This window comes from Vidua chalybeata, chromosome 1 (assembly GCF_026979565.1).
Source record: "Vidua chalybeata isolate OUT-0048 chromosome 1, bVidCha1 merged haplotype, whole genome shotgun sequence".
NCBI lineage: Eukaryota > Metazoa > Chordata > Aves > Passeriformes > Viduidae > Vidua > Vidua chalybeata.
The window spans coordinates 114411723-114424662 of record NC_071530.1 but is presented as its reverse complement, the minus strand read 5'-3'; the positions used below and the strand labels follow the sequence as shown (position 1 = coordinate 114424662).

The window sequence follows — 12940 nt, the reverse complement described above, 5'->3', positions numbered from 1 at the left end:
CCCTCTCTGCTGACAAAGCAAGATTTTTCATTGTCCATATAGTGCTATCTAAAGGCTAAATCCTGTCCAGATTGGTGTGGCAGTCTCAACGATAGCTTAAGTGTTCTCAGTGAAATATGTCCCACGGGCCAGCCCAATAACCCAGGGAGAACTGGAGCTGGAAACAAGCTGCCTTCCCTTTGAGCCAGAGTGAACACCACAGTGCAGGTGCCAGGAGTGATCCCAGCACACATGGATGCTGGCTGACAGGAGGACGATGTGTGTCCTAAAGTGGAAATTCAGGGAATGATGTTGAAAGTCATTAGTGACTACTTTTGAACTCTTCCTCTGTAATTACTACCATTATCTTACCCAGTCATGACAATTTTAGATCTCTCTGACCATATAACAGGTCTCCTCGGAAACTTACTAGTTTTTTCAAACATTGTCCTTAATGCCGAATGGTGACACAGGTTGGGAACTCTAGACATATATCTGAACTTCAGAGAAGCAAGTGCCTTCACTGGCTAGTAGCCTCTTCCTCAGCTGCATAAAATTTAAAATGAATTCTCGCCAAATATTTTCTGGGAAACAGTCTGGGACTGACACATAATAATGCAGAACATATTGAAAAAAGCATCAGTTAGAATTTCAGAAATAGTTACTGCATATGCATGGTACATTTAAATTGAGCATCATTTTCAAATACATGCATTTGAAATTTATCTTCAGTACATAATCTATGCAAGAGCAAATCTTTCCTTCTGACAGCTTGCATCAGGAAATTGCATGTGTTGGGTAACAAACCCAATTAGCATTCTTCAGTCAAAATGCAAGTAAACCAATCTAATTATTGCAGGTTATTTCCTTCATAAGCTACTGACAATGACATTGACATTACATTACATGAAACAAAAGTTTAATTGATCCCTTTGCCAGTTTTCTATATGATTGTTTTTTTTCCTTAAGTAAATGTGATAAATCCTTTTTTATTTTACACAATTATCCCTGCTCTACTCTTTTACCAAAATATTTAAGATGTGAAATATAGCATTAGACATAGTTTCTCCATAACTTTTTCTTAAAGTGCTGGCACACTACATCACAAGGCTGTTTCCAATAATGACTAGAATGTATTTTCCAATAATATAATTTTTTATTTTGCAGTTACCACTTGGTTATCCTTAATGACAATGTTCCTGATCCTTTTTTTGTTTTAGGCTTAAGATTTAAATGAATTGTAAGATTGAATCCTAATAGAATCTCACTGTCATGTGTATGTATACACAAACACACACACACACATATATTATACATATATAATGCATTTGAAACTGTAAATTTGCTCCCAAGCATGTGATAAGGTCCAAGTATTTTTACTATGACAAAACCAAACACTTTCACATAGAATATTCATTATAGTGTGGTGTGGACACTGTATGTTTTGCATTCACCACAACCTGGGCAATTTGCACCCAACTGTGGTCCAGAGAAACCATGTCTGCTCCATATGCTTTGCTAGATAGCACAGATCCTGTATGCCTTTTGCTTAGCCCAAACTGATCTTTGTTTGGCAAAGTAGCTGGGATCTCAAAGTGTATGACACCTGGGCTCAGGGAGCTACAGATAAGCTACAAGTGTAGCTCTGGTGTCCATACAAAATCTGGCTAAGCTCCAATGAAAAACCATGTGAACGTGACCAGAGCAGCACACAGTGCATTAAGAGACCTAATTCAAGGCAGCATGTAGAGATTCGGTTTTTTTCACAGTGCTAACTATGTTCATACAGCTTTTGGTCAGGTTGGAAGGTGAGCAAAGTGATTTTTGCTTCTGCCCCAGACGTTTTCTGCAGACATTACTCTGGCTGGGTGTAGGCAATGGCGCTGAATGTGCTCAGCAATTTCAGTGTCCTCAACACTAAAGGGACTGAACATGTCAAAATACTAGAAGTATGTATACACTGCACACGTCTACATTTGGATGTCCACATTTACATTTTCCACAAAGAGGAAGAGCAGTTCAAAAAATGAGGCAGAGAGCATTGCCCTCCTCACCAGCGTGCAGCCCTATATCCTTCCCCTGAGAGATAGCAGCTAAAGATATGAATCATTGCTAGCTGAAGAGATCACTGTATCTGGCTCTCCACTTGGTCTCTGCTTACTACCAATTTACTGCTGGAAAAGCCCTCAAGAGTATTTCAGTGCAAAGCTCCATCCGATAGCACCACAGAGGATCCAATTCTTTCAGGTAAAATGGGCAGGAGAATACCTGCTCAGAGGATCCTGGCAGGCTTAAGCAGGAGATAGCAGCTGAGCTCACTTTGTGCTGTGAAGACCAAGTTGTATCTGACCAAGTCCAGGAGGAAAACCTTAGGTCCTTGAACATCTGGCATTAAAAATGTTCAGGAGCTCCTAGTTAGTGCAGTTTGGAGGAACAGTATGAGCCTGAGACCCCCGATGTGCCTGTGCCAACCTCTGCACCTGTGCTGCAATGTGCCCTGGTCCCCAAGTGTTGTGGCTTTCATCCAGCCCATGCACCTGGTTTTCCTCTCTTTTGTGAGCTCTTTGGTGCATGAGGTGGGGAAGAGAGTGCTGGACTACGACCAGGCCTTGCCCTGAGCAGACTTGTAGCACACAGACACAGTCTGCCTTGCCTTAGCACTGTGTTATGTCTCTGCAGGCTCTTCTAGACATTCAACTAGCAGCATTTTTACCTTCAGGAAATCACTGATCTGTGAAATTCTGTTTTGCAGTACCGTTACATGCTAGGTGGCTGAGTGGACACACCCAATTAATGCTAAAAAATGCTTTTGTGAGGTTTAGTTCAGTGGAAAAAACTACCTCAAACTCAATGCTTTGTTAAAAAGATGCGGACTTTCCTATAGGAGAATGGATTTTGTGTAGAAAAGCTGCTAGCATTCCTAGAGCTGCAGGATGCCAGAAGCAAATGTTTCCAGAGTTATCTGAAATAAGAGGCTGAAACTTACAGATAGAGAAAACTTACAGAAGTCATATCTTTCTTTCTATGAATGTTGCATTTTGTTGCATTGACAAATCTGTTACATTTTAAAATTTATTCCAACCAGTCTTTGAAATGAGATTTTTTGTTACACTTTAAATTTTTTTGGCTGATTTTATTTTACGCTGCCTTGCACATAGAAGTTGAGATTTGATCTTTCTATTAGTTGGTCACTTATAATTTCTTGTAAATCTCTCTCAATGAATATAACAATTATAAGTCTGTTGTAATTATACACAAGCTTCTGTCTGACTTCTCTGGCTCATGCAAATCACCCCCTAAGTGTGCTGAAGAGGACTTTTTGTCCTGAATCTTGCATATCTGTTGTCTTTGCCCTAGGATTTAGAGTAGGCACATGGTTTACTAATGGGTATATAAGATCCTCTGTGTAAGAAAGAAATGCTAAGCATTTAGAGCAAAATGTAAGTACAGGAGCCAAGCTTACACAGCTAGAAAAAGTTCCTTTTAATGAATGTACTGGCCAGGAATTGGCTTTTGTAAGAATCACTGGAACTGACTGGTTTCAGAAGCATTTTTCAAAGTCTTCTTAAAAGGATCACAAAACAGCAACTCAGTCAAAGCGGGAATAATCTTGAATGATTGAACTAAAAAGGAAGGAGTAAAAAAAAATATCTTTGATGCATGCTGAGTCAGCACTAAGTTTAGCGTGTGTATTTCAGGCTGAGCCAAATGCCATGCAGGCTTTTTGGCATTAAGCAAATCTCCAGCTGAGTTCAGTTTGGAGTGAAGAGGTGAAGACTTCCACTACCATGGTCTGAATTCCTGTAGTTCACTCTAGGCCACGGCCTGTTTTTGCCATATTCATACCAGTGAAGAAATCTCACCAAAGTCCTGAACTGAGGACACTGAGGTAAAATAAATGGTGCCAGGGGACCCCTCATGTGTTAAAAGAGCTTTGTAAATGATGTCTTCATCAGTGGCACCATTCCCCTAACTTTGCATGAACAAGGCCTTGTAATGTCATCCCTGTCTCTCCTGTAATGAAGTCTGCTCATACCAGATGTGAGAAATCATCTCAGAAGCAGATCACTCAGCTATTTGCAGCCAAGTGAAAATAATGGTAGGATGTGTTTTAAAAAATCACTACAGGGGAAATGCAGTAATTTGTTGCGTCATTTTTTTTTTTATTCCCAGATTTAAAAGAATCTGTTCTCATTTTGCATTTTATCTCTTTTATCAGGATAAAGAGGAATGGATTCATTGCTGTAATGAAAAGACATAGTCCTATAAACAATCAAGTAAGGATTTTATAACTTAATGTCTCTGGTACACGAATGGCTGTTTGCCACTTACTCCATTTGACTTTCTGCTGAGAGCGTGGGCTCTGTGTGAGCTAGTATAATTGCTACAAGTAGTGAAATTAAATGGCTTATTGTGTATTTAGACACTTCTTCCCATGTCCTGCATTGTTACACTGCAGAATTAGTAATTGCAGCGTTGGGCTTGTAGATCTATGGACAAGTGTTGCGATTAATTTCATCACACACATCTTGTAAGGGTTTAACTTACACAGGCTTGTTTAGATGGATGCACAGATGCAATTTACTCTGCTTCCCACCATGCACAGGAGTAAGAGAGGCAGCAGCAGGACCCCAGGAATCTGCTGAAGTCTTGTCCTTGGCATTGTGCAGGCAGTGCAGGGGGTACAGAGTAAATCACAGCATCTCAGTCACTCTGGATTGCACAACTTCAGGCAGGGAGCAGAGAAAGCTGAATCACTGGCATAGCCAACTAAAACTCAGTACAGTGCCACTTTTAAGGCTTCTTAGGAATGATACGATCAAATCACAAACGCTTCAAACTTGTTTAATTTGTCTTCTAAAAACCCCAACAGTCTAGTTGTGAATATTTTGCTGGCCAATAAAAAGTAAATGAACATATTGCATGACTGGGAGTCCCTTTCCAAAGAAAGCAGCACTTCTACTTTTAGTACCACTTATGAATTGCTCTTTTGGGGAGATAATGATGTATTGGAAAGACCATCGTATGTTTTAAACTAATACAGGTTTAATAGCTATTCACCACATATTAAAAATTAAATCGCCAATAAATATGTAATTTTCCTCCTTTGCTTAAAAGTTTACAAAATCAGGCAGATGAGACCTAGCATTAAATTTTGGAAGGAAAATTTTCTCCAATTTTATAAAAATTAATTAATAGAAAATTTGTTAATTTGACAATGAAAATATTGTATATCTGCCATCAAGTCCATATAACCCAAGCAAAGAAACATTGTTCTGTCACAAGAAGCATATTTAAATTGGCATAAACAAAATTGGAAATTAGTATTTTCATTATTAAATATGCATGGAAAGAAAGTATTGCACATATTTTTAAAGAACTCTTTTAAGAAAAACTATCCCATTACAGAATAAACAGCTTTTAAAACAAGTAAAAACTTTTCTCTTACATTTTCTTACATGTTTTTGGAATGAACATGGGTATACATTACCTTTATTTAATTAGTGATAGTAGTTGAATTGTCTTTTCTGCAACAGACAAATCCACAGCTCTCAAAATTTTAGGATCAAGTTTTTAACCAGAGAAATTACCATTAAGTCTGCTGCTAAGTGTGTTTGGCTCATTAGAACAATTTGTTACTTCTAACAAATAGATATGATTGCTTATTTTTTGCCAGCATGTAAATATGAAAATATGATTTTTTTATATTCCTGTATTCTGATGTGAAATTTAAAAGGCCTGTTGTTTTCATTATTTCAAAAGCAAAAGTTCAGGTCTTTTACAAGTCCTTTTTTTAAATTTTATTTTTGCTATTGCTGTCTCAGTTGAACTTTATTGATTTTAGAACTGTCTGTGGCAAAAGAAGAGTGCATATTGATTATTAACTGTCCATAAGGCCATAATGGAATTTCAGCATGGACTTTGTTTATTCTTGGCAATTTCTATAAAAAATTCTTACAGCTTTTAATGTGACGACTCACAGCAATGCAAATTAGGAAACTGTCTATGCAGTCATCAGAGTGTTTGGATTTCAGTCACTGCCCTCTTCTCAGTGCAGGTAACACTGATGTTATGAATGTAAAAGAGCAAGATTTTGGAGAGTAAATTTTGACTTAGTGCATAAGGACTTCTACCCCTGCCTCAAACTGTCATATTGAATTCTGAGGACAAGGTGTATATATGTAGTGCTGCATATATATAAATATATATACACAAACACACATATATATGTCACTCTGCACTCACACCCTGCAGTAGTTTGCTTAAGATAAACATCTTTGCAAACATTAGTTTAAAAAATTAAAAATGCTGTGAGAGTAAAGAAAATATATGCTAGGCATGAAAAACCACATGGATAAATAACACCTGTGTCCTTCCTTCCAAAACCAAATAAAAACAAATCAAACAAATTCAGCCCAAACCTTCTTCAGAAACCTTGCAATGCAAGCACTGGTGAAGACCTTAACCCTTTAAATTCCATACGAAGCAACTTTTCTTCAATTCTGTAAGCCTGGCCAAAGGCTCACAGCTCTGAGGAAGAGCGAGAGGATGAGAGGAACATCAGAAGAGGCAGAGCCTCGCTGACAGCAGCGATGCTGCCCCTCTCCCCAGGAGCTGCTGGTGGAAGACTGAAGCTTGAGAAGGCTGCCCACTGTGCCTCGCTCAGGCTTCAATTTCCGAGTGGTTAAAGCAGCAGCCAACACTTCAAACTGTCTCCAAAAGAAATCCTCACATCACTTACACTTGCTTTCTTTGTGAAGAAAAACAGCAATCCCCTTGTGTGAACTAGAATTGGATTCTGGAGTGAAGGGTCTATTGAATATGACAGGACAAAGGACTTGCTTCCAAAATATTTTTATCAGTTCTTGCAGTGGTATATTTTCTGAAAAAACATGAGTGCTTTTCTCTGAATAATCAGCTGTATCTCCATGATTAAAAGGGTAATCACTTTTTAAAAAGCTTCAGGTTTGGACTATCAAAGATTTGTTTCATTTAAAAAAAATTTATAGAGGCATTTGGCCATTGCTTAATTTGAAAATACCTAAGAAACCCCTGAAGCGTAAGTTTTTTCTGATCTGTGTACAGTTCCCTCTGCTTTGCAGATTCCTGCACTTCCACAGGTTTTTGTTTAGAGGAACTCACCACAGCAAAGAACAACAGGTATCAAATATTTCACTAATAAAAAAAGTCAACATTAAAAATGGATAATTGAACGCATACAAATAAACATAGTCTGTGTAACCTTGGCCATTTCATAGTACAAATAATTGTAATAGGAAAGACAGAAATTTACCCAGCAGCATACACAGCAGTGACTACACTGGATATATCTGACAGTCCAATTATCAGGTCTTCTCCATCCTGACAATGCCATTTACAACAGTAACTCTTCAGTTCTGCTTTGCTCTCCTAAAATGGATGGAAACAGTTATAGCAAATTGTTTCTCACGGAATCACTTGGTGTCTTTACAAGCCACTTACATTTGAAGCAGGATCCACAATTTATAGAGTATTCTAAAAGTACCCATGTAGGCTTTCATATGGCATTACACTGCAAAACAAATCCGTAATATGTGAAAACCAGGTTTATGTCAAACTGTAAAAGCCATTTGATAAAATTCATGGACCAATTCTTAAAATCTAAGCTATAAAGAGAATGAAATGTATTAAAAGATTTGAGGTTTATAAAAAGTAACCTTTTATACCATATTTTTACTTTACAAAAATATTGAAATAATCCATGAGTTTTTCACTCTGCACCAGCTTTAAAAAAAATACTATCAAATTTTGACTTGCACCTTTAATGCATTTGAAAGCACCATCAGGGGATACTTTTAACATAAAGTATAATACCTTTAACTAGATTTAGGGAGGTATTTAAAACCCAAAAGCTTGCATCAAAAAAACTCTATTACAAGAGATTCTAATTTTTAGACATGTTGGGACACCAGTCTTGAACAGGCAGAAGAGGCTCTTCCACATAATTTGTTTACATTATACTTCGGTGAATATACTTACTAAGAGGTGGCTGAAAGCCTTTAAAAGACATCACTTTCACCTTGAGTGGGAAAAATCAGAGCTGTCTCTACACATTGAGAGTTTGGTTGGTCTTTCCTGCTTCTTTTTCTGGTAGGGCTTGTGCCACTTGTTGTGTCCCTCAGGCAATATCAACCTTGCAGTTATACAATGTTTGGCACTAGAAGGGTATGGCATGTCAGTCTCTTGTCACACCTGCATACATTCACACACTGAATCATGCATTCTCAGTCCTGAAACAGAGAAGTTTCAGTGTGTTCAGCTCCTTGTGGTTTCTTCTGAAATATCTGAAAGGGGTCCTCCAAAAAGTTTAGAATACGAAAACTATACTTCCTTGTTCTTTTACATTTTTTTTTGCAAATTGAACACTGAATCATGATTATCATTTAATGAATATCACTACGTGCTAGAGCTCATTATTTCTCCTCAAAACCAGAAGTGAACTGCATAGAGTTTCTGTTGAAAATAATACCAAGAAGTTAAATTGCATTTAAAAAAGACTTTGAAATTCCACAGAAAACAAACAGTTCTGGTAGTGGTAGTGTTAATTTTAATGACCTAGTTAATCAGAATTTAGTTTATTTTCCATTGACAGCCTTATAAACATGATGATGTTTCTTTTTAATTAAGAACTATTTTGCAAACCTATTCTAACCTGAATGGTTGATTTATGGGAGCGTTGAAGACTACTAAGCTCCTGGTTTTTGCCCCAGAAAACAGTTTTCCTAACAGCAACACTGTGTGCTACAGTTCCGTTATTCAGTTAAAAAGGTGTGGGTTTTTTTGTTTTTGCCATTGATTATGGAAATATCAATCATTCATTTCTAAAATAAAATGCATTACTGGCTGAAGCTGAAAGCTCTGGTCAGAGCCTTTCTATTGGTTTGATTGTAAGTACTGTGCAGTCAGAGTTTGATAGCAGTAAGGGGGGGTGGGTGAGTTCCCCCTGCTGATGTAACTGATTTATATGTGTGGGTCAGGGTTTGGGGTTTTTTGAGGCTTTCAGATGATGCTGCTGTATCAGTGTCCTGCAGACAGACTGCACACAGTGGATCAAATGATAATCATGATGATAGCCAGACTAAGAACACTATAGGTTGCTGCTCTACTTGTAGTACGCAGTTTAGTTGTTCCTACAGCCCTACTGTCAACCCTTAATTTGGACAGTAACGTTGGAGCTGCTCCAAGCTGTGTTTTTGCTTTGTTTACAATGTGGTTTCATATTCCAAGCGCTCCTGAATAAGGGCATCATCTTTATACTGTAACCGTGGAGGAGCAGGGGAACATTCAAACGCTAAGATCGCCTTCCTCAGGCTCCTGTCCAACACGTGTCTCTCCCATGCTGGGTACCTGTTCCTGAACAGATCAATTTTAATGACAGACTCCTCAATCCTTGGTGGCCGGGAGGAAGGTGTGGATGGTGCAGTGGGTCTCACCTGAAACACAGGCACACACCCATCCCTCTCCGCAAACTTTTGATCCCGCTCGCTCGTGACGCTCCGGTTGTTGGAGATGGAGCGCAGTGTGCTTGTGGCCACTTCTGGGGGAAGGGTGAAGGCAGCGGCAGGGTCCTCACAAGCACAGCTTGGTGACTGCCCAAACCTCGGTCCATTGGGGTGAAAGAAGGCATAGTACATTAGCATAAAAACAACGCCTGTTAAAAAGCTGCTGAACACTACACACAGTGCTGGTATGGCAAATGCATCAGAGATTGGAGGGGCCTTGTACAGATACCAGAGGACACTCAAGGCGGTGTTTTCTAAGAGGATGACAAAATAGTAAATGAAAAGCCTACAGCGTGTCCTTCCTTCTTTGACATTGAACCAGCTGAAGATATAGATTATCCCCACAACCATGTCGAAAACGATCTCCTCCCATTTAGTGATGCAAAACTCTGTCTCGCAGTGAACGATCCAGAAGGTCATGATGCACCAGTGCAGCACGATGAAGATCCCAAAGTACAGCTGGAAAACCGAGGCAAAGAGAGCAAAAGTAATGACCCTTGCTGCAATCGTGAAGAAGTGCCAGCAAAACTGGATTATAACAGCCATATAACTGATGGGTTTCTTGTCATCACGGGAGTCACGGAGGGCCTTTTGGTAGGAAGCCAAAGCCCAAGCCAGGGATACAAGGGATGCTGCAGCAGTAAGACCTAGGAGGAAACAGGAGATGCAGTTAAGGCATAATTAGTATGCCAGCACTTGGCTGAAAACAGTGAGATCCTTGCTGCTTAAATATGTTCTCCACCACTGGCACAATAAAACCTCTTCCTTCTCCTTTAGCTCAGAGAAATGAACCTTTGCTGCTGAGATTTCATTGCCCAGTGCTGGATACACACAAATAACAGCAGCTATTAGACCACACTCTGAACCTCTTCCCTAGCAATTACATAACTGAAACAAATTGATTAATACACAACTTTGAGCAAGTCAGGAATAGGTGTCTCTGTCAGCTGTGTGATTTAAGAGGACCTACCTTGGTTTATGTTTTCAAGAAAGAATATGAATTTTCTGATTTTAATAAGTCATTAAAGAAACCTAATATAAAGCAACCATCTGTTTCTAATTAAAATACCAGCATCATCTACATATAAACTAAATCAACAACAATGTAAGCATAAATCTACATGTTCAAAATAAATTTATGTTACTCTTGTTACATCAAAATTTAAACTGAATGCCTTACTCTTGCTGAGGGAAAAATACCCATTTTGATATTTTCAGCACTTTTAAACAGAATTTTGATAAGTAGAAAATGTTAGAATTTATTTTCTTCCATCTGGAAATTAAATTTATTTTTAAAATGTTGGAATTTTTTACTAAATTAAAATAGTGAGTAAAGATGCTCCTAAAGTAGGGGACTATGTATTTTAATTTTTATAGCCATTCTATCTCCAATGTATCACAGAATTGCCTATTTACAAGGCTCTAAACTATAATATTTTAGTAAAACCTGACAAATATTTAAAGCATTCAATATGAAATTATTTATCATAAGATTTAAAACATTAACTTTGTGAAAATACAAAAACTGTAAAATAATTGTTGAAAAAATAGACCTTTCCATACTTATTTTAAATGTGTATTATTCTTTTCTCCTCAAGGGAATTTGATTCTTGTCGGTAGGTAAATTTAGGGAAAAAAAAAATGGTGTTTTGAAACAAATCTGACTTTTAAACTAATCTGTTGCTTCCATACACTACCAGAAAAACACCTTATATTCCCACGTAAAAAATGGTATAGTTCAGCACAATTATTCAACTGATAAATACTTACATAGCATTCTGGTAGAAATTAATTATAATTCTTCTTTACCAGAAGATTAATTTTTATTTACTTACGACTTGTATCCAGCTGCTTTGGATGGAAATGGGAATTGCAATTGAAATGCACAATCCTTGCCTTTCAAGTGTGTTTTTTTCTTAAATAAAATTGCAATAAATGTATACAGAGGAAAAATGTATCAAGCATTTTATATTTAAAACTGGTTTACTACCAAAGCTAATTTTACATACAGCTAATGAATGAATTCATAAGTCTCAGGATCCCAGACTGAGAATTTATTCATAGGCCATTTAATGCTAATGATGCTTCAGGTTATTCTATTTCTAAGCAGTTCCTTAACTTTGAACTAGTCATTGAAGTAAATCAAACTGACATGAAGAAAACATTTCTTTTGTCTTCTGCTAAAAGCTGCTTAATCATTTCAACAAGATTTGGTCTGGATGCATAGCCAGCAGTTTTTTTTCCCAATTAAACAACTTTCTTTAGAACTTAGCAATCAAGAATATTTTACTTAAATATATTATAAATTTTAAGAACTTGTATTAATAAAAAATGGTAAATTTAAGCCTAAATACATGTTGCTATTTACTTTGAAAGAAGACAAAAAAAGATTATTTTAAAAGAGGAAGAAAATTAAGATATGGAGATAAAATCTATTTAAACAATTCACTTGGCATAACACACTAAGATTTTGCTCAGTAAGTAGTATAGAGAGATTCATTGCTTTCAGGAGGGATTCTGTTTGCCAGTGTTTCTCCCTCTCTGGCAGGGTGCTAATCATGTTGTGAGCTTCCTTGAATCCATGAATCGAAAACCCCCTCATTTTAAAAACAAAAGTAATAACAATAATCAGCAGAAATATAAAGTGAGCTTAGGATTCCAGGGAGAATTTTTAATAAAACTTTGTAATTTTTCTTCCCATGCAGAGGCCTGCATGAAAAACCACTGAAGTTACTTCTGGAATCTTCCTTCCTGGACAAAATAAGCTATCAGCAATGAAGACAGGAAAGAGACATGGTATAAATTGGTGTTTTGATTTCTGATGTGTATATTTGCTTTTTCACACTGAGCTGCCTTTCTGTATCCATTATCTCTGATGACAACCCTGGGAGCTGAAAATGTAAGTTCTTGTTTTCCTGTAGGAATGTTTTAAGTATTGAAAAAAAACACAGTTCATTTCCCTCATGAAATGAAAATTTGGGAAGGGTAGATGAATAGGATAAAGAATCTTTCTATACAAAAAAGCCACTCTGACAAAGAACTCAAGAATAGCCTTATCAGCACAGGAAAAAAAATGTGAGCAAGAAATCCACATATTTTCTTTGCAAATCTAACTTTAATGACCTCACACACTTCCCCAGAGGTTTGAAGAGATATCATCAGTTTTGCATTAGGAAGTGTAAAATCATTCAATAATGCACACAAAATACAATGTTAAACTCATAGGAATTTCCAATGTTCTAATGCTAATTAATTCATAGTCACTGTCTGGAACATAAAGAAGCAAGTACAATAGCTATGTAATTCTGTTATTTAAATAGTCATTAATAGGAAATCATAGTCTACTTTTACAGAACAAACTCAGGGATACTGGCATACAGGAGAGAAAAGGAGACAAGGGAATGTACAAAAGGGAGGAG

The 12940-nt window shown here is 37.3% G+C and overlaps 1 protein-coding gene across 1 annotated transcript in view; it reads right to left on the bottom strand.

Annotated features, from left to right (window-relative positions):
* Nucleotides 1-9221: 9221 nt before the first annotated feature.
* Nucleotides 9222-12940, bottom strand: part of XKR4 (XK related 4) — a 210778-nt gene continuing 207059 nt past the window's right edge. The window contains exon 3 of the mRNA XM_053955953.1: nt 9222-10168. Coding sequence (XP_053811928.1) covers nt 9222-10168 — 947 coding nt within the window. The remainder of the gene's footprint in view (nt 10169-12940) is intronic.